The sequence below is a fragment of the Leptinotarsa decemlineata genome, unplaced genomic scaffold, assembly GCF_025532065.1.
Source record: "Leptinotarsa decemlineata unplaced genomic scaffold, Ldec_3_MD MMD2_P_RNA_scaffold_4, whole genome shotgun sequence".
NCBI lineage: Eukaryota > Metazoa > Arthropoda > Insecta > Coleoptera > Chrysomelidae > Leptinotarsa > Leptinotarsa decemlineata.
Window position 1 is genome coordinate 5,329,926 of NW_027412531.1, and position 23,750 is coordinate 5,353,675.

Here is a 23,750-nt window from a genome sequence, read left to right on the forward strand (position 1 = left end):
ATTGTTACATGTGGAAACAGACATAACTAAATGTAAATTGAAAAAAAAATTATCAACAATTTTTAGATATTTCATTTTACAATACTTATAAAAAAATCATATTTCACAAATTAATACATTTTTGAACTTCTATCGCAGGATCGTATGAAGTATATATATATATATATATATATATATCGGAAGGGCTCCACGAAGTTTAAAATTTATAGGCCAATTATTCATACCTTCCTTTTATCCCATTATTTATGCCAACGGAGATTGAGAAAAAATTTGTTAGTTAACAATTGAATAATTTTTTGAAAAATGGTGATAAAACTATTTTTTCTACGGGACTCGAATAATTCAAGTGTTGAGAAGATACTAGATTTTTTTCAAATTTTTAAAATGACATTTTATATTACAAAAAAATTTATTACTTTTGATAAACTTTTTTCAGCGGCAGCGCGCGCATGCCTTAACAGCCGCACGGAATCCTATTTTCAACGTCAAATTAAAATTATAAATAATGGAGATAGAGTTTCAGGAGTTGAGACTTTTTTATCGGAAATTTCCTTCTCCTTAACGAGCTTTTTTCAAAATTGCTCAAATATTGATATTTTTTGAGTTATTAAGGAAAAACCAAATACCATTTTTTTATCTTATTTTGTTGATATTTGCAATTTTTTACCTGCACCAAAATCCTTCAAAAACATTTTTCTAGAGGTGATTCCGAATCGAATGAGCTATGGCTCATTTTTTAGGACCTTTATCTCTATTTTTCATGTTTTCGAATTTGTTAATGAGACTACATCTGCATATATGCCTATATTCGTTTTCGAATATGGGGAAGTCATAACCATACAGAGAATATAGGTGTGGAGATAGACAGAACCCCAGTGAATCCCTGCTTTCATTAAAAAATCCTTAAAAATAGCCTGGTGAATTCTAACTCTGAATTTCCGGTTGACCAGATAAGAATCTGAGATTCTTATCATATATGAAGGCATGTGTGCCGTCCACATTTTCGCGATAAATCTTTCTGTCCGAACGGTGTTGAAGGCTTTCTGTAAGTCCAACAGAACCATAACTGTATTCTTCTTCTGATGAAAGGCCTCCAACTATTCCGTGGACCAGTCGGACTAGCTGTGAGGTTGTACTACGACCCAGCCTGAATTCAAACTGATCATTCGGAACAAGTTTCAGCCTTCTCTCCAGACGAAGAAGTCTGCTCAATAGTACTTTGTCAACGATCTTGGCAACCATGCTTAGCTGCGAGATCGGCCGATGGCTCTCCCTTTGATTTTTATGTTTTTCCGATTTGTGAATGGGTATTATTTTTGAGGGCTTCAAGCAGTCTGGATATTGAAAAATTTGATGAGGCCGTTGGTGATATGTATCATCTGTACGAGACCTTTGCGCGGCAAGTTCCGGAGTAGAATTGCTCTAATGATATCGCCGATAGGTGTTTTGTGTATTGGCAGACGTTTTGTTGTGTCTCTCTTCTCCTCGAAGTCGGTAAGGAGTTTGGCCAGATCATTATCGTTCAGGCAGGAAAGAGTCATGGAATGCACCCTCCTCGCCATCTCGATAATATTTCTGTGCGCATCGGTGATGTCTGGCGATGTCTGGTGAACATTATGGAAATATTCGCCAAACACTCTGGCCTTCTGATCGTCGATCACTCAACATTCACTATTGCTCTCCGCCATCCTGTGCCATCAGTCTCCACAGTTTCTCCTTCCACCGGGCATTGGTGAACTAATTTATTTGTTGGTTTACCCTCTTCGCAAGTCTGAGCATGAGCTCTCTGCAATGAGGGTCTCTAGTATTTTGCCACATTTTACTGGCACGATGTTTCTCGCATATGAGTTCCTCAATGTCCTGAGGAAGGAAATTCTTGGAACCTTTAAGCACAATCAGTCTTGTGGAATCATCTATTGCCGTTTGTATATTAGTAGGTATAACCTCACTTAGGACCACCCCACTCCTCCACTTTTCATCATCACCCAGTCGACCAATCAGAATGAGACGGGCCGATTAGTCATATGACTGTGAAAGAGATAAAGATGGTATCGAGTTTAGTTTCCGACAGAAAAATTATATCTACTATGTGGGAATTAACGAAGTAAATAATACTGTGGATTTTATTATCAACTCCGTTAGCATTCAGCATACATACCTTTATGGGTATTTAAAGCTTTTAGGGGTCGAAATCTTGCAGGAACTGCATATACTTGAACCATTCGATTCTCGGATTCGAGGCCTTGGACAACGCAGCAATCAAATCATTCAGCGGCCTGAGAATTTCATCCATGTTAATGAGTGTGCCTACTTTGTCAAAGGTAAGTATTACATCTATTTCTTTCTGTATCCTTTTAGCGGGATCACGGGAGCGCGACCCAGTCTCCATCGGTGGGGTGGTGTCTTTGTTGTTGGCTAGGAATCTGTCTCGCCCCTTCCACGGATTGTGGACTGGTAATGGTGCTGGTATAAATTTCGTGGGGAGATTGGCTTTTCTCCTTTGAGCAAGTTCGCCATATTAGCCATTCCCTACTGTTTGCTGGATGGGGGCCGGAATAATTCACATATTTTGCTACCTTGCTTCTGGGCGAAGGGCATTCTGACGTTGGATGAGTCTTGGCACATTTCAGTCAACCTATTTCTCTATGGCAATTAGAGGTGGCTTGACCCCATAGCCGGCAGCGGTGGCATTGGACAATTTCCCGGCTGTTTTTCCGCAGCTCCCAGGATACTTTCATATAAATTACTGACGTAATGTTACACTTGAGATAGTTCAGCGTAACTTCACTGTGTGACAAATCACAACTATTTCATTTATTTCCATTTTAACTAGTATCGTTTCGCCATCTGGTGAATTTTCTCGGTAACTTATCCGCCACAGTGAAGGCCGATTCCAGTTGTTTACAGTTTTCTACCGTCCTTAATCATAAGTAGCGATGGCTCTCATGCCCTCCGGGATAGGCAACCAATATTTCATTTTGACGGGTTTTTTTGCATTGGCAAAGTATTTTCAGGGTCAGGTTTTTTATGAACGACTGTCGAGATTCTTTTTCGTCTCTAGAGACCTGAGTGAGAACGGTTTTTGATGCGCCAGATCTGCTCGATTGTTCGAAGATTCTTCTTGTTTGCTCTTTAAAGTGAACTTCGTTCTGAATTACCTTACTGTGGTCCTTAAGGACAAGATTCACCGTCGAGTCCCGTGCGTGTAATTATTTTAGGTGGGTAATGATTTTTATTACTATAGACGATGTAACACGTGTCTGAAGTTTTTATTAACCACTTTTAACTATTTTGTTAAAACATTTGTAATTATTTTAGAACTAAGTCAACAACCAAATAAGTAGTCTGTCTCCCCCTCGAACTGAAAATAGATTGTTTCGCACCTTTTCCTTTGTTTCATTTGGATCAGCAGCAACCCCTTTCAAAAAACCCTGAGATTGAACCCTTACAACTGTCAGTAACTACCACGTATAGTGGTCTGCCCTCAGATCTGAGTTTGTAGATTGCCTCTACTATTATCTCGTGTTTGTCATATAAACCCTCCGCGATGTCTTCTGCCGGGGGTTCAGAGTCCAGTCCTCTCAGTATAAAGACATGAGATTTCTCTCATGTGTAGGTGTGAAATTCCACAAATTCATCTTCTGTTTTTTGTCCTTGCCCTGTGAGGTGACCGAGGTGGTTTTGGCTTTTTCCATCTGTGTCCCTAGATTTCGGTTCAGAAAGAGAGTTGAACCAGTTATTCACGGAGATTTTCTCCTTAGGTTGGATTGGCGTGATTTTTAACGGTTTCTTGGGAAAGATATTTGGCCCTGTAAGTGGAAGTTCTGGAAAGTCTTTCTAGGATTTGAATATCCTCTTCTGAGTTTCCGAAGGAGATTTTAGGAAGCTCATCAGATTTTATGATCTGTTGAGATCGTCCTGTATCTCCTTCTGGTAGCAGCCCCGACCTGTGCCTGCCGTTTTGCGACCTGTAGGAAGTCTTTTAGTTCATCTGATATGACAATTTGGGCCCTACAATATCGTTTCACTTTGGCCCTTACTTTATCCCAGGCATATTTCTTGAGATTTTCGATTCTTTGTTTACCTCTAATACTGACCTCTAATAGTGTATCGGTATTTCCAGGCGTCGGCGTTATTGGCCTGCTTCTTGCTCTTTCGCGTCCTATTTTTGGCCTGGACCTGAGAGCTTTCATAACATGGTCATGTCCTAACAGATTTCTTTTCCACTCAGTCGTAAAGGAATAGACGGGCTCCGTGATGTGGCCCTGGAGGTAGTCCCTGTTGCCCTTTACCTCTTCCGAATTTCCATTCAAATGGAAAGTGTAGTGCAAATCTACACTTGTAAATTTCAGAGTTTCAGAGAGTTGAGTGAAAATTCAAGTTAGATAAATTCATAACACTTTCCAACGGAGAGTGTTATGAATCAGTCTCTTAACGCTTTCAAGAAAAAAATTGAATTAATCAGGAGCGCTAAACATGAATAAATTTTGAAGAGATTGTATGTTTGTTTGAATAAAGATGGAGATGTGTTCAAACATATTCTTAAATACACTGACAATTGAATTACCTTACTAATTCATGGAATTATTTTCAGTTCGTGTCAGCGTTAATAAAACTATTGTTGAGAAAGAAGTTTCATTCGATGGTTGAATAATTATTCATTGTATTATGTGTGACTGATGAAAGAACATCGAAGGGAATCTGTTAAATTTAAAAAATAAGTGATGAATACAAGGACACCATGTCAGTTTGTATTTGAAACAGTTTATCTCGAAAATGATTGGGAATTGAAAAAGAATTATCTGAACAAATTCAATCTGAAATTGGATGTAGAGCTCAAAAATGTGGAAATATACAGGGTGTTCTTTTTGAAAAAATTGACTTCCACTCATTTTTTCATGTGATCAAATTATCTGCATTTTTAGAGACCCTGTATGACGCAAAAAATATATGGCCCAAAGTGAAGCAGCATGAATACCATATCATGATCTACATACTCATCTGTATTCCGATATCCACAGATGATTTTAATGAGAAATTGAATTCGATAAAACAAATTGCAGTAAATAACAAACTTTAAACCCAACATGATTCATGACATTCTTGTCAAAAAACTTTTCAAACAGGACATGAACCAAGTATACCCCCTCTTTGAAAATAATACTTATAACACCTACATATATAGAGAATACATATAAAGAGACTACTAAACAAAGAGAACATCAATATAGTATATAAAACTGGTAACTCCTTGGGTAGACATTTAAAAAACAACAGTGTCAAACATGGTCCAAGATAAACAATTAGAAGTCTACTAACATGTGGGCTGTGTCCAAAAGTGTATACAGGGTGTACCATAAGTACGTAAAAATATTCAAGTGACGTATTCCTGAGACAATTAAAAAAAAGTCAACATGAACTTGTGTCCAAAAATGCTTCATTTCGGAGATATGGAGTGTCGAAATTGAATTTTTTTGTTCGCTTTTTGAAAATAACTCTGGCAAAAAAAATAAGTTATTTGCACGAAATTCGGTACCTGGGGTTTTTTGTGAGGTGAGACATCATAATTTCGTAATAATTTTCATGTAACATGTAGACGGCGCTATATGTTTATTATTTATTTCAAGTTGCCCTAACTTCTTTGACAGTGAACTTTTGGTACTTTTTATAAAAAACCTAATTCCCACAACTTTTTCAAATAAAAAAGGTATACTTCCTCAAAAACGCCGGAGGTGATCGTTTTCGAGATATTTACAATTTTCTATATCGATGCATATTAGTTTATAACCAAATTTTATTTCTTCGCTTGCAAATTAAGTTAATTAAATCGAATAGGCTATGAAAGTTTGCTTATAAAAATAGTAGTTCGCTGTCACATTTTTAACTAGTAATTGACAAATTCACAGTTCGGAGTTTATAAAGTGATTTTTTGGTACCATGTCCGACTTTACGAATGCTGAAATGGCTGATATGGATTTTGCATACGGCTTGGCTGACGGAAATTGAAGCGAAGCCAGACGCATCTATCAGGAAAGTTATCCCCAACGCGTGACTCCTGGTGCAGCAACATTTGCGAATCTTTTCCGGCGACTTTCCAAATCTGGAAACTTTTAAACAAATTCTGCAGTAGGGCGGCCACGGACTACAAAAACTAAATTGGAGGAGGCGGTTCTCGAAGAAATTAGTGAACATCCAGAGATAAGTACAAGAAAAATCAGTCAAACTTTAAATATGACAGTTTACATAATTTTAAAGGAACAGCAATTATATCCTTATCATATTAAGCGTGTCCAGACACTTACGCTACGTGATTTCCAAATTTGCTCAATGGCTTCAAAGAAAAGTCGAACAACACCGGCAAATTTTATCAAAAATCCACTTCACAGATGAGGCTAATTTTTCAAGAAATGGTATAATGAACTTCCATAAAAACCACATCTGGGCGGAAAATAGCCCACAAGCGATAACGCAAACTCATTTCCAAGACAGATTCTCTTTTAATGTATGGGTAGGCATAATTGGGGATTATTTAAGTGTGCCCTATTTTCTCCCCTTACGTTTGAATGGAGATGCTTACCTACATTTTTTGGAACACCCAACTTATGGAAGATGTTCCCATTGGTCTTGGGTATACTGTGTATAAAGTTTGATGAAAATAACTAATATTGCAGAAAACTTATGATAGAAACCTACCATGGGAAAGAAAGTTTTTGGCTTTCTACTACAAAGGACGGGGGAATCTTCCTTGGAAGATTCCCTCGTCCTTGTTTTTTGTATCAAGATGGATTAGTAGAAAGCCAAAAACTTTCTTTCCCAAAAACTAATCACTCCTGAAAATATAACCCCTTCAATTCAAAAACCTACCATGTTTTGAAAAATTTCAACAATCTGTATTTAGAAAACGAATCATTTATCGTTAAAAATTTTATAAGAAAGAGTTGTTTATTTTGACGAGATCCACTACATACTTGGTTTTTGTAATATTCTCAAAAACTCCACTTAGCGCCCTAGAAGCTAAATAATATACATCGATATATAAAATTGTAAATATTTCGAAAACGATCACCTCCAGCGTTGTTGAGGAAGTGTACCTTTTTTACTTGGAAAAGGTGTGGGAATTAGGTTTTCTCATGAAAAGTACCAAAAGTTTACTGTCAAAAAAGTTAGGGCAATTTGAAATAAATAATGACAACGTACGCAGCGCCCTCTAGATGTTACATGAAAATTAATACGAAATTATGATTTCCCACATCAAAAAAACTCAGGGTACCGAATTTCGTGCGAATAACTTATTTTTTGCAAGAGTTATTTTCAAAAAGCGAACAAAAAAATTCAATTTCAACACCCCGTATCTCCGAAGCGAAGCATTTTCTGACACAAGTTCATATAGACTTTTTTCTTAAAATTGTCTCAGGAATACGTCACTTGAATATTATAATATACTTATGTTACACCCTGTATATGAAATACTTCAAGAATTTCCGAACATTGAAGAAGTATTGAACTTCAGACAACCAATTCCACCTCAGTTTGCCACTTTTCGGAAAACAACCACGATCTTAACTTGGTCTACGCCATATAACTTACAGAAAATGATGGACAAAAATGAATTCGTAAATCTTCAACGACCAACAAGATGTTATTCACTCATCATAGTTAAACTTGTTTTCATGATATACCAAGAATTAACATATATATAATATATAAATTATATATTTTCATTTAGTGTAGCTAAAAGCACTCTTATATTAGTTGGAAACGAAACATTCGAGGAAAGTAAATCATTTAAGAAATCCGTCCTAAGGAACGATATTGCACTTTCTGATAATATTCCCTTTTGGGCATATAGGGAGGACTGGCAAATGACAAAGATCTGGAGAGAGTTAAATGGACTGTAAACTTATTTCAACCCTGTAAGTCGCCGGGACCTGATGACATATACTCAGTAATGCTTCAAAAGGGACCGGAAGCTCTTTTCAAAAAATTGTGTGTAATTCTCAGGGCAAGTTTAGCACTGGGACACATACCAAAAATCTGGAGACTGATCAGGGCCACCTTCATTCCGAAACCTGGTGAAATCGGACAGGACTCGGCGAAGGCCTTGAGACCAATCAGTCTCATGTCATTTGCGTTGAAAACGCAGGCTTATCAAGGACGTATCACTGGCTATCAGCCGATTACATCGAGACCAATATGCATACAGGTCAGGTATGTCAACAAAAACGGCTCTATGTCGGGTAACAGAAAAAGTAGAACATACTTATAAAAACTAGAGGGTATTTTTAGCAGCTTTCTTTGACATTGAGGATGCATTTGACAAACCGTGTTTAGAATTATTCATCCAGGCATTGAGTAGAAGAGGGATTGACAAGACAAGCTGCAGGTGGATAGACTGCATGCTTAGGTATATGCAACCATTATGGGGGAAACAGTCGTGGCACGAGTAGAAAGGGGCTGTCCTCAGGAGGGGTTTTATCTCTTCTATTATGGAACCTTGTAATGGACGAGCTATTATTATGTCTCCTGGACCACAATGGGTATAAAGCACTGGGCTATGCAGATGACTTAGTCATTTTAGTCTCGGGTTGATACAATAATGTAGTGAAGGGATGCATGCAGCAGGCCCTGAATATTTTTAACAAGATGGTCCGAAGAAAAAGGGCTTAACATAAGCCAATCCAAATCGACCATAGTAGCATTCACCAAGAGGACTAAAAGAAATATAAGTGTCGGGGGAGGTTAATTATCTGGGAGTTATTCTAGACTCCAAACTGACCTGGAACCAACACTTGGACAGGATAAAAAGGAAAGCGGAGGTAGCACTGATGCTCGCCAGACGCACCTATGGGAAAAACATAATCAGACAAGGTATATTGGCTATACATGATGGTGGTTAAACCCATGATAACATACACATCTTTGGTCTGAAGGTCAAAGATGAAGCAGGCGACCGCTATCAACAAACTAGACAAGGTGCAAAGACTTACATGTTTGGGAATGACGGGAGCAATGAGAACTACCCCTACAGCTGCATTGGAGACACTCCTGAATCTACCTCCTTTACACTTTGTGATAATGGGGGAGGCAAGGATGGGCCAATTCAGACTGGAAAAGTCATCGAACTACAAAAGATCGGACCGAACAGAAATTGCGGAACATGTGGAGGAAGGAGCACACATTGAATATGTGCACGGACCACATGACACCGAAGTACATCTTTAACACAAACTTCACGACCAAAATCATAAGCCGTGAACAGTGGAAGTCATTTCGAAAACACGTTTGGAAAAAACACCTGGTATACAGATGGATCGAAGACCAAACGTGGATTAAACAGGACTATGCAAATCCGTCTTTCAGGCGGAATTGTATGCTATCTTGCAGTGTCGGGGGCTTATTAAATTGAGACCTCAAAGAAATGAGCGGATCAATATTTTAACAGACAGCAAGAGCGCACTAGGGGCTCTGACAAACCCGAAGGTGACATCAAAACTGGTCTGGGAATGCCATGAAGAACTGAAAGAACTTGCAAACAGGAACAAATGAACTTTGTACTGGGTGCCAGGGCATTCAGGAATCACAGGTAATGATAAAGCTGATGAATGCGCTAGACGCGGATCATCAACTTCATATATAGGTCCTGAACCAGCTCTGGGGGTACCAAAATCATTGATACGAAACCAGATTAAGACATGGACCAATAAGAAGCACACAGAGTACTGGACAAAAGTACCTGGCAACAAACACAGTAGAACCTTCATTAGGGAACCGTCTGAGAAAAGAACCGAAGAACTACTTCAATATATTAGGGATCGGTTCAGAATAATCACAGTCATTGTCCGCTTAGAGGACACCTGAATAAAATGGGGTTGTACAAGGGACACCTCAGCTACAGAATATGCAACGAAGGGATAGAAACAGCTCTCATGCGAATGTGATGCACTGAATCACAGGAGGCAGGCAATATATGGACGTACAGTATTACGTCCAGAGGAATGTGACGAACATCCAAAACGGAACCTGTACAAACTAGTAAAGGGAACGAGACTGATGGAATGGGTGTTATGAGAAGATGGGAGAATAAACGCAATAAGTCTAAGATGCTGCAGTGTTTTCTGGAGACTTGGACTAAATGGACAAGTCAGACAGCCCCCAAGGGACAAAAGAAAACATTGAGATTGTGAAGATCTGTCCGATGAGTAATTTTTCTTAATTAATTTTTATTGACTTCTGAATATTCATGCACAATGTGTGATATAGGTTTGGAGTTCAATTATCTCAATGTAATGTTCACGTTTTGCGTTATAATTTCATAGGAAACATACTTCTTAAAAAATTTAGTTTCTTATGTATTCACTTCATAATCCAGATAACGTCAAGTATCGAATAGCCTATAAATTTTCTGATAAGGTTTAGAACACAAAGAAGTGTTTCGGAAAAGTTTTAAAAATTTTTATTATTTGATTCACACACAACAAAAAAATCATGAAAACAGAAAAAACTTAAAATTATTTACAATGTTCTTTAAAAACTACAACGTAAAAAGTCCAATTCACTAACTAGGTAACAGCAACATCATAACCGCATGTTTTTTTCACTGAAGTGGGAAAAGTTTTTGATAACTTTATAAGCATTTTTACCTGGGCTTAAAGTATCTGTAGTCTGATTATGACCTATCAAAATATAGTCATTCGAAATTTTTCTCCAAGCAACACCTCTTTCAATCAAATGTTTCAAAGAGTCAATCATAGTATCATTGAGAGTATCTTCTTCAAAATTTCCTATCAAGTTTATTCCAATACTAAGTTTCTTATGACAATTTACCACATTCCACCCTCTTCCACGGAATACATTTCCATCACCACCTATGAGAAAGTTATAGCAAATATCATCCAATCTTTTTTCAAATATATGACAACGTTGAAAACTTTGGACTTTTTTGGCACACGATTGAAATGAGTAACAAGGAGAAGATGCACTATGACTTATGATCACCAGACCTACAGGATGAGGAAGAACTTTTTCAGATAGAGGCTGACTCGCATTCCAGTCCTTTCGAGAATACAAATGGGATTTTCCAATATGTGTAGAACACCAATATGATCCTTCTTGATTTTCGTCTATTTCTTTCGATGGAGAATTGGAGAGAGTAACATAGAGTATTGGGGTGGTAGTAGTAATCAAAACTACAATGCTGATGAGTATAACTTGTTTCTTGCTTTGCTTGCCGCATAACATAAGAAGACTTTCCAGGGGTGTTGGAACCGATTGTTTGGAGTTCACTGAAAAAAAAAACATGTATCAATAAATTTTTTTGAGAATTTTCAAATACAATTCACTATAAGGACTTGAGCATATTTTCCATGATAAGAAAGTTAGACTTTTGAGATTCTAGATAATACGTTATTTTAAATCACATCCCCTTTTTCTATAAAAGTTTGCAGTGGTTAGAATTTTTTTAAATAATGATATTGTTGATAAAACATTCAGAAAACATCAAGAACACCAATATGCATAGTGTTCCTAGGTATTAAAGAATATCATTAATTGAAAATGAAATAATGTATATGTGCCACAGTGAACGTATAAACATTTACAACTATATGAAATATATAGTTAAATGTCATTATAAAGAGCAAAGGAGATCTGGAGTAGGTATCATATATTTCCAACATAACCTACACCAGGTGAACTATTACTATATCTCAAATGATAACAGGTGAAAGTTGAGAAGTAGAATATAAAAGTTACACTGGACCAAAAAGCCACGTGGAAATAGTTCCAAATGCTCACGGGGTTGCATTTTTCCATAAAAGCAAAAATATATTTTTTTTAAATAAACAAATATTAAATAACCTAACATTGACATGGTCCCTTTTAAGGCACAATGTGGCGTAAAACGTAGCGTGTAATGCTTTCATTATATTTTGATTTTCGTTCACTTCGATTCAAGTTCCTGCGATTTATTCAAACGTAATATCCCATATACAGAGTGGTCCAACGAAAAGTATGCACTTTGCTTTTCTCCTTTTTTTGTAACTTAACGCAAAAATGATCGGATAGGTCAATTTTGCTTTTGAGGGGGACACATTTTAGATGCATTTTTCTACCTGTGTCTTCAACCCCCTAGCAAGGGTGAGTAACAACCCTAAAATTTTAAATGGAAAGTTGGGTCGAGTGATATATCATTTGAAAGGGCACAAAATTATCTTTCCAATGATACCTAATTTGTTGTATTTCACTCAAACATGTAGGTATTATGAAGAAAAACAACTACAACTCAGTACTTTGAAATGTGTAATTGACTTAGTAGAATCCTACTTCAGCAAGTGCTTAAAATGTGACCCATTTGCTTCCATACAATAATACAGATTTTGTTCAAATCTATTCCTATCTATCTATCTATCCTAACATTCTGTAGCATATCAGGTGTTATATTTCTGCACTCTGCTGTGATTCGTTGGCAAAGATCTTCTATGTACTCGAGCTGCGTAGCAAAACATTTATTTTTCAAGTGTCCCCAAAGGAAAAAGTCTAAAGGCGATAAATCAGGTGACCTGGCAGGCCATTCGATGGGGCCTCTCCCTCCAAACCACCGTCCAGGAAACCAGTCATCTAAAAACTCTCTTACCGGAGCAACATAGTGAGGAGGTGCTCCATCTTTCTGGAAATGAAGCCGATCATCATTATGATTTTGGTCATTTTCAATCATTCCTGTTATGAGAGGATCAATTGTATCTTCAAGCATGTTCAGGTAGACCTCACCAGTTAAATTCCCAGGAATAAAAAGTGGCCCTACGATATGACTACCTAATATGCCACACCAGACATTGATTTTTTGAAGGTACTGGGTATGGACCTCTCGGACTAACTGTGGGTTACTGTCATCTCTCCATTCAAAAAAAATGTACTCTCATCGAAAAAGCACGTATTGAATGATAGGTGCGGATCATCAATTAGTAGCTGGCTCAGTTGTTCACAAAATTGCAGCCTTCTATCAGGATCATCTTCATTGAGTTCCTGTACTAATTTAATTTTGTACGGATGAAATTTATAGGCTTTTAATATCCGTATTATGAACGAACGGGAGACACCTGAGGCTGCAGCAAGCTGACGGGTACTTTGAGTATGATTCAATTCAACATGTCCCAAAACGGCGACTTCCACTGCTTCATTTCTGATCGGTTTCCGTAGGTGGTGTTCCACATTACAGACAGAACCGGTTGCGTTAAGTTACAAAAAAAGGAGAAAAGCAAGGTGCATACGTTTCGTTGGACCACTCGATATATCTTCTTGTCTTTGTATTCTACATTAATATACTAACATGAAATATGTTATTTATAACAGTTTTTCGATTATTCGTGGTAATCAAAGAAATACCTGTTTGATATTTTCAATTAAAAGAAGGAACAATAATAATTATACTCATACATTCTACCTGTTCAATACATTTTCTGGTTTAGAAGAAAATAGATCTTGAATTATCCGCGTTTTTCTAAAATGTGAAAGTGGACGACAGTCAAAGGTGCGTTCGAAGCATCACACGAAACGTTTGTTTTCTCTACATCACATCCACCAGACGAAATTTAGATCTTTAAAGAAAAGGCTCAATTATAGTTATTTCAGAGGCTGCATCACTCTCTATTTTGACACACTTCATATCAGCTTCACCTGTATGTATGTATGTATGATTGTTTGTATGCATGTTTGTTTGTAACTCTCTATTTCTTTATCTATTCGCGGGCAGATGGCGCTGTACGTAACCTCTTTGATAGGTTGTTCAAAAGAAATTAAAAATAATAAAGATAGTTTAAAAAACTGAAAAACACGCTTTCATAGCATATGGAACTTAAAAGTAAAAAATAAATATCGTTAAAAAAACTAAAGAACACGCTTTTAAAGAACATCGAACTAAAAAGTTAAAAATAAATATAGTTTGGAAAAACTAAGGAACACACTTTTGCAGAACATCTAACTAGAAGTTGAAAATATTTTTCTGAATAAGCCTAAAACAATAACGATTAAAAAATACTAGTATTATTGTGACGAAAGCGTGGGCGCTTTGTGCCATATTTTCTGTATATCAAGCGCCCAGGATTATTTCACAATATTACTAGTATTTTTCGATCGTTATTGTTTTGAGCTTATTAAAAAAATATATTTTTAACTATTCAGTTCAATGTTCTTCAAAAGCGTGTATTTTAGTTTTTTTTTTTAAATATATTTATTTTGGCATTTTGTGGCTTGAGAAAATATATTTTTATAAATTGCAAAAAATGCAATACTCTGTGCATCTGAAACTATCTACAATGCCAGAATTTTTAATTTTGGAAAAGTGAAGTTATTTCAAATTCAAATATTTTTGATCAGTTTAATTAGCCAATTGAGCATTTATTGTTTGAGAGTTTTTATATTTGACTTCTATGTTGACAAGCTGTCCTTCATAAGGTAGGTGATAATATCGAGAATTTCACGTGGTAGAAATAACTAAAACTCGTAAATATTCACAAAACTTTGTTAGTTGGACTCTAAGATTTAGTAGTGAAATTGATGAATGTACTAGATTTAGCAGATATTCAAAGAAACATTCCAGAAAATTTGACATATTGTTTTTGGTTTGATACTGGAAAATGATGACATATTGATGATGAAAAAATAGATACTATTTGACTAAAGCATAATGAAGATGATATATAATAGTGAAAAATCTGTGACAAAGAGACTCTTCCTGAAGTTGGAAATTGTAATTGTCTAGTGAAAAGTTGTAGAATAGGCTTCAATAGCCGATTTTGATGTGATTCCCAGGTAAACTTCAGAACACCAAAAATCTGCGAAAACAAACATTTGGGCAAATATTTGTTTTTCTTGTTCCAGCTAATTTCTCAAACTATTTTTGATAGGAACAATGTATTTTTTCGTGTTTAGCGGCATGTTGAGCAACAGTAGATTTCGCTGGTCTATGAAATAAAAAATGTGAAATATGTTTTTTGTAGCAAGTTAATACATTCCGCTCAGATTGACCAACATTTTTTCATCGCAGTTTTCACAGCATATTTCATAAATCACAGACTACATTTTACGTCGTCTCATCTTTCGGGTTGCCCAACGCGAGTTACAAGATTCAGTTTGAGTCACCTCCTGATGGAAGCTAACTTCCTTGACTGTTCTGGTTTGTGAAAAAACTCGATTTCAAATCGATCAACATTTTCAGCCAATGATATTTCACACCTCTGACATGAGTCGTCAAATTATATCGTATTTAGTAGATAATTCACAAGGATGGAATTCAACAAAAAACCATCTGATCTTTGCCTGAGCAAATGTAGGCTCAAGTCAGACACCAAGGGTATCAAGATAGTTATATTATATTATAATAACATAGGTTTTCACAGCCGAGTCACAATTATTTTTTGCTGTTGTCCTACATCACCGTATAGAAGTAAACAGAAGTAAGTTCACTCTCCGCCATATTTGAGTCAAGATTCCCCACCTCGAATTCAATGCGCAGCCGAAGTACATCGCAACCGACTGAATCTGAGGCGTTTACAAAGCGAGCCAAGTTGAGGCATGGAATATTATTACAGAGTGAGTCGTTGTAAATGGTGGTTTTGTATTCGTGAAAAATTCGTGTCAAGTTTCAAAAAGAACAAGGGTTGAGCTGTGGGTTGCTATAATTTGCAGGGTGATGTCGACATTAATTTTTTTCGATTTCCAACTGACGAAAAAAGGTGTGTTTTTCTTGTATTAATTATGAAAGATTGAGGAATGAACATATAACAAAAATTATAAAATAAAATGTTATAGACCATATATATATGCGAACATTTTTTTATAAAAATAATTTGATGAAATTGAACTTTACGAATAGTATAGGCCTCACAAGTAATGATATAAAACGACAAAAAATCGAAGATCCACTGAAAATCCACAAAGGAAGGTAACTGTTGAATCACATTTTTTGATTTGGCTAGTATGTATCTGTAGGAAAAATATTACTTCCACTGAAATCTCTGCAAAACTAAAGTATCAAAGGTATATTCAAATAACCTTTATTGGAGCCTACTGTTGCATACTTTCTAACCAATTCATCAATACTGGATATAAAAAGTATTCTGATTGAAGCTGTTAGGCAATTATCAAAAATTGGATTATGAGTTAGGGGTATCATTTCAGATTTAGGTTTTGAGATGTCAAAGTGACAGTCATATTTCTTTGTTGATGAAATAAAAATATTCTACTTTTTTGATACTTCTCATCTGCTGAAATGTAGCAGAAACCATTTTTTTGATGACTTTTTGAAATTTGATGAATTTATAACGAACAAAAATCATCTTGGACAACTTTACAACTTAGACAAGGAAAAGCAATGTGGACTAGCACCCAAACCTACTGATTCTCATTCGTTTTCAACTAACTTTCAAAGGATGAACGTTAAATTAGCCAGTTAAGTTTTCAGTCATTCGGTAGCTACAGCGATGAATACCTACTTATGCCAGTTTCGATCAGATACCATTAGCAGCAATAGGGACGGCTACATTCATTGAAAAAATAGATAAAGTGTTTGATATTTTGAATTCAAATCGATTTGACGACGTCAAACATTTCAATAAACCTTTTTTCAGAACATCAAAAAAAATTGATTTTCTCAAAGAAATGTTAATATTTTTCAACAAATTAACTGTGATATCAAAAAAAGGTGGCAGATAACAATTTCGGCATTTCTGCAACTTTGAGAAACCCTACATAGTGAAAGACACTCCTATACACTGTGTCCGTAAAGTATGGAACAAATTCATTTTTAGCTAAACAGGTCATTTTAAGAAATAATCCTAAAACACGTCGATTTTTGATGTTAATTTACCGTATTTTAAAATAATAATCTAATATACAGGGTGAATTACGTTCGAGTAATGACGTCACCGTCATTTTTTTTAAATGGAACACCCCCATTTTGTCTCAATTTTCGGATTACTCTCGCAGAGCTGATTCCAAAAATGTATCACATGTTGATTCCAATTGGTACAGGGTGGACAAAAATACAGTAGTTGTGTGTGTGCTAATAAAGTAACGTGTAACATTCTTTATTAGGTAAATTAACAATATTATCAAAAATACTTATTGTCTAGCGGAAATTGGTTTAAATGTAACACCACGTAGTTTGCTACATGTTTAGAGTAATAAAAATGAGCTGTTTCCAAACATGTTTGGTACTTGTGGCCTAGCAGACAGAATATGAAAGAAATTATTTCTTATCTACATTTATAAAAAATATAGTCGCCTAGTTTTTTGTGAAATATCATTATTTGTTTAGTAATTTATTGATATTCAGTGACAGTTTAGTACTACAATATTTTTGGTATTCGTGAATATTCGAATGATTGCTTAGATTTAATTAGAAGTAGAAATGGAGTTAAGTGTAAAACAAAGAATTGAAATACTTATGATGATTGGGTATGGAAACAGATCGCGAACTTAGATGGAAGTGTGCAATTTGTTTAATGATAAATATCCAGAAAGACCTATAACGCGTTCAACAGTCAGTAAGCTGGAAACGAAATTTCGAGAAACTGGTACGGTTGCAAATGTACGCAAATCAGGTCGTCCCCCTGCAAATGCTGATACAGCAATAGATGTTTTACTGAATTTTGAAGAAGATATGCACACTTCTGTTCGTAAAGTTAGTCGCGAAATCGGTGTTGGCAAAACAACGGTACACAAACTATTGAAGCTTGAAAAATGGCATCCTTATAAAATCAAACTTGTGCGAGAATTAAACGAAGATGATACCGATAGACGACTCCAATTTTGCGAAGAAATGATGGATAAATGTCACCAAGACCCTCTCTTGATACAAAACATAATTTTTTCTGATGAGTCCACTTTCACGTTAAATGGTGAGGTTAACCGTCAGAATTGTAGATACTGGGCATAAGAAAACCCCCACTGGATACGTGAGCATCATACACAATACCCTCAAAAGATAAATGTATGTGCTGGAATTGTACGAAATCGAATCATTGGACCCTACTTTATCGAAGGTAATTTAAACGGGACAAAGTACCTAGAGTTTTTAAGGGGGCATCTCGTACCTACTTTACGTAATTTATTTCCCAGCAGACGTAATCCTGGAGGTTTTGATGAAAGTTTATGGTTTCAACAGGATGGTGCACCTCCACATTATGCTGTAGATGTTAGAAGGTACGTAGATGAAATTTTTCCGAACAGGTGGATTGGTAGACGTGGACCCACTGAATGGCCAGCGAGGTCACCAGATTTAGATACTTTGGATTATTTTCTGTGGGGCCATCTGAAGAATGTTATTTATAAAACGAAACCAGCAAATATTGAAGATGTACAAGTGAAAATTCGAACAGAAATAAACAATATTACGCAAGAAACCATACACAAGGTTCAACAAGAATGTGTAACATTTAATATAAAGTCATGTATTCCAGCATATTCTGTCCGCTAGACAATAAGTATTTTTGATAATATTGTTAATTTACCTAATAAAGAATTTTACGCGTTACTTTATTAGTACACACACAACTACTGTATTTTTGTCCACCCTGTACCAATTGGAATCAAGATGTGATACATTTTTGGAATCAGCTCAGCTAGAGTAATCCGAAAATTGAGACAAAATGGGGGTAATCCGTTTAAAAAAAATGACGGTGACGTCATTACTCGAACGTAATTCACCCTGTATGTTAGATTATTATTGTAAAATACGGTAAATTAACATCAAAAATCGACGTGTTTTAGGATTATTTCTTAAAATGACCTGTTTAGCTAAAAATGAATTTGTTCCATACTTTAAGGACACAGTGTATATGGAAAAGGAATATAAATCAGGACTGTGTGGAAAATTATTCTGGTCAACAGAGAAATACTTGTGGAAATGCCAGAAACCCAACTCCTGTTCAAATTACCACAGCTTCCAAAAACACATTTACTCTTCAGTATTTCACACAGGCAGAAGGAACTAACTGTCTAGAAGATAATAGTGAGATTCTATCTACTACTACAGATGCTGACATTAATAAAGTGAAGATTGTTGTGGAAGTTCCAAAAAATCCCTATAAACGTTTTGAGAGTATAGATAAATGATTAAATAACTCTAGCCATTCCCGAAGGCAACAGCTTAGACTATGTTTATGGATATCTTTTGGGAAAATATTCAGGAAAACATTCATGTAAAGTATGAACAAATTTTGCCACGGCGGCTAGTATCACACTGAATGGAACAAATGTATACAGTGTGTAACAACGAAAACTTAACAGAGCCGTTTTTGAATATAAAAAGTAAGATTTTTAAAAAATGCTCGGACACGTCGATTTCTAATTAAGGGGACACCTTTCAGACTAATCAGCTTTTTTGTGAATTTCACTAGTTCGGACTTCCATTGTCTACTATATAAAATGATTTGAAATCCCTGAAACAAGTAAAAAAGAATAATTAAAAAAGAATAGTTGAAAATAACAATTATATTAAGCAACAATAAACCTGAAATGAAATGAAATGATAATGAAATAACCTACAAGTAAAAATATAATAATTGAATAAATGAAAAAAATTAAAGGAAAGCAAAAAGAAAATAATAAAAATAAAAAATTGTAGAGATTCCAAGTCACGTTAGTTCACGACGTTTCGATTGTTGGTATCTACAATCGTCTTCGGGTGATGACTGGACTGATTCCTCCGAGAGATGACTATTTTATAGGTCGTTGAAATACTTTCACTTTCTCTATTTTCCATTTTCCGCTTCACTGATTCCGTGAGAAATGACCGATTTGGCGGGAGTTGGTCATTTTCCGTTTGATGATGGGTTTCCATATGTTTCGTATATCTACGCTGGCCTGGCTGAATACGTTGTTGGACAACATGTATGCGGCTTCCTTAAATTTTCTCCTGAACCAATGTTCCTCTCTGTGCAAGATCTCAGCTTGGGACTACTCGATGTTGTGTTGATGGGTCCAAACATGGTCTGCTATTCCTGATTTGCTGGTTTCTCCTCGCTGTGTGTGCTTCTTGTGCTCGGCAATGCGAACATTCAATGGCCTCTTAGTTTCACCAATATAGGATTTTCCGCACTCACAGGGTATCCGGTAAATGCAATTCTTGGAATCGCAGTCCGCGTTTGGGGGCCTGGTTTTCGTGAGGCTGCTACGGATAGTGTTACCGGATCTGAAACAGGTTCTAATGTTTCAGATCCGGTAACACTATTCGTAGCAGCCTCACGAAAACCAGGCCCCCAAACGCGGACTGCGATTCCAAGAATTGCATTTACCGGATACCCTGTGAGTGCGGAAAATCCTATATTGGTGAAACTAAGAGGCCATTGAATGTTCGCATTGCCGAGCACAAGAAGCACACACAGCGAAGAGAAACCAGCAAATCAGGAATAGCAGACCATGTTTGGACCCATCAACACAACATCGAGTGGTCCCAAGCTGAGATCTTGCACAGAGAGGAACATTGGTTCAGGAGAAAATTTAAGGAAGCCGCATACATGTTGTCCAACAACGTATTCAGCCAGGCCAGCGTAGATATACGAAACATATGGAAACCCATCATCAAACGGAAAATGACCAACTCCGCCAAATCGGTCATTTCTCACGGAATCAGTGAAGCGGAAAATGGAAAGTAGAGAAAGTGAAAGTATTTCAACGACCTATAAAATAGTCATCTCTCGGAGGAATCAGTCTAGTCATCACCCGAAGATGATTGTAGATACCAACAATCGAAACGTCGTGAACTAACGTGACTTGGAATCTCTACACTTTTTTATTTTTATTATTTTCTTTTTGCTTTCCTTTAATTTTTTCATTTATTCAATTATTATATTTTTACTTGTAGGTTAGTTCACTATCATTTCATTTCAGGTTTATTGTTGCTTAATATAATTGTTATTTTCAACTATTCTTTTTTAATTATTCTTTTTTACTTGTTTCAGGGATTTCAAATCATTTTATATAGTAGACAATGGAAGTCCGAACTAGTGAAATTCATCACGAAACATTGTCAATCACCTTCAAACAGCTTTTTTGTAGTACGCACCACCTCGGAGGGGTGCGTCCGACGACCCTTAGTTAGATAGGGAAAGTAGGTCGAGTGGCACCTTGTTTCAAAGGTCTTTCGAATACCTTTACAACTCTGTTGAAAGAAAAATTTTGTAACGATTAGTTTTGGAGATAATTTGAAGTTAAAATTGCCATGTTAATAATACATTAGACAGGCCACTCGGTAGCTTGTATGCCTAAATAAAAAAAAATTCGAGCAGTTCTTCTTATCACTTTATTGTTAAATAAAATCCCTTTTTTAAAATCAATACCCACTCCTCTTCTTCCAGTTTTCATTAGTACATCGTTCGATTGTTTTGTTTAAACGGGTCGTGTATTGTTATTTGTTTGAAAATGTCTCACACTACTGCTGAAAGGGTTTCAGTTATTGGTTTATTTTTTGGCAACGACCAAAATGCTAATAGAACATCAATTTTATTTAACGAGAAAAACCCTGGTAAACACCTAAGCAGAAATCACGTTCTGGATTTGGTCACAAAATTCATGGAGACAGGTTCGCTTTTAAATAAGAAAAGAAATGTTCAGAGAAGGGTAGTGAATGACGATAATGCGATTGGAGTGATTGGTCAAGTCATCGCCAATCCCAGGTTAAGTACCAGAGGTTTATCAGCAATGGCCGGAATAAGCCATATGAGCGCATGTAGAATCCTTAAAAACCACAAATTCCATCCTCACAAAATTGAACTTGTTCATGAACTCAATGAGGATGATTTTGACCGAAGACAGGAGTTTTGTGAGGGCATGAGTGAGAGATTATTGCAGAATCCCGAGCTGCTTTTTAACATCTGTTTTTCGGACGAAATCTCATTTTATTTAAATTTTTTGAAGGACAATGGATTGGCAGAAGAGGTCCAATTGAATGGCCAGCACGATCACCAGATTTATCACCACTGGACTACTTTTTGTGGGAATATTTAAAGTCTAAAGTTCATGCTACACAGCCAGCCGATTTGGATGAATTACGTCGTAGAATTATTGATGAATGCCGAGCTATAACTCCTGAGATGTTGAATAATGTAAGAGCAAAATTCGAACAAAATCTTTATCATTGCATGGAGCAAAATGGCACACATTTTGAACATTTACTCCTATGTGAGTTACCCTTATTAGGTGTTTAGGTGTTACTTTTTTTGTGTGTGCTTTAAAAACAATTATTGGGATTTATTAACCCTAAAACAGTTTTTTTAACTTTCCTGTGTCATCAGCATTCAAGGAAATCAGCAGGTTGTATTCGTTATGTAGGTAAGTTTTTAGTATGATTCACTTTTTTATCAGAAGCATAAAATATCCACGTCAAAAGGCAACCTTTATAAGGAAGTGCCACTCAATTTACCTGAAATATAAGGGTGGTAACCGAACCTATCCCCGAAAAAATCTCTTTGTAATAAACAAATAATTCTTACTTTTTTACGAAATCAAATGGACACGTATTAGCAGGTTGTCATAAAAGGCGAAAATTTATTTTTTCCATGAACGTTCTGAACGTAAATTGTACCTTAAAAACAATTTGATTTATTTTAAAAAGAGTTGAACTCAATAAAAATACCTTATGAATTTTCAAATTATCTCGAAAACTAATCGTTACAAAAATTTTCTTTCAACAGAGATGTAAAGGTATTCGGAAGACCTTTAAAACAAGGTGCCACTCGACCTACTTTCCCTATCTAAATAAGGGTCGTCAGACGCACCCCTCCGAGGGAGTGCGTACTAAAAAAAATCTGATTAGTCTGGAAGGTGTCCTCCGTTAATTAGAAATCGACGTGTCCGAGCTTTTTTTGAAAATTTCACTTTTTATATTCAAAAACGGCTCTGTTAAGTTTTTGTTGTTACACACTGTATAGTTATTTCAAGGCATACAGTGATACAGAAGCCAAACAGTTTGAAAATTCATATATGCTTGCAGATTCATTTTTACAAAGTATCATTCATCTAGACACAGAATTTCTTTACCATTTATATAATTTATGTGCCATATGATTGCATAGGCAACCAGCTCAAAACAATGTTTTCAAAAATCAACATTCTCACCCTTATGATAATTTTCCTTAGGACTATTCATTTTCTTTTTTCACAAGGGTAAGAAGTTATTATACTTTGAAATTTGCCAATAGAAATTTGAAAACAAATTTAAAAAAAATCAAAAACTGATCATTCTAAAAAACCTTCGAAATATATCAGCATAAGTTTTTGTCCTAAATTGAATAATCTTACTATAAAAAATGTACGTTTATTTCACCTCCTTGTCTTATTTTTTATTAATTCCTAAACAGTTCACAATCATATAAGACATTTATTGGGAGCTCCTCATGGCAATGATGAAGTCAGATCATGGTCACATATTTTTTAACCGAATTTCGTGCAGAGGTGCACAACAGCTCTTAGCTTACACCCTCCTGCCCCGCTACATGCCAGCAAACAATAAAATCTCGAAAACATCAAAGAAATCGTACAAAAAACTCATTGAACCTCACCTCACTGCCGATAGCTATTCATTCCTTTGATTTGTGCCAATTAATTCAGTAGTGTGTCTGAAAGTGCAAGAAGGGAAAAACAGACCACAAAGGTGATAAATACGAGTTTAATAGAACAATTAAAGAAAATGCAGAAGGAAATAGAGTTTAGATCCAATTCTGAATCAGAAAAGGACCAATCAGTAATTTGTTCAG

The 23,750-nt window shown here is 35.9% G+C and overlaps 1 protein-coding gene across 9 annotated transcripts in view; it reads right to left on the bottom strand.

Annotated features, from left to right (window-relative positions):
* Positions 1-23,750, bottom strand: part of LOC111507475 (peptidoglycan-recognition protein SC2) — a 203,167-nt gene that overhangs the window by 17,624 nt on the left and 161,793 nt on the right. For 4 of the 9 annotated variants that reach the window (XM_074186721.1, XM_074186724.1, XM_074186726.1 and 1 more), the window contains exon 3: positions 11,142-11,282. The exons of 3 other annotated variants lie outside the window; for them this stretch is intronic. In XM_074186721.1, coding sequence (XP_074042822.1) covers positions 11,280-11,282 — 3 coding nt within the window. In that variant the 3' untranslated portion in view covers positions 11,142-11,279. Of the gene's footprint in view, positions 1-10,430; positions 11,283-23,750 lie in introns of those variants that run through there. 2 more of the 9 variants (XM_074186722.1, XM_074186718.1) reach the window with 2 other exon arrangements.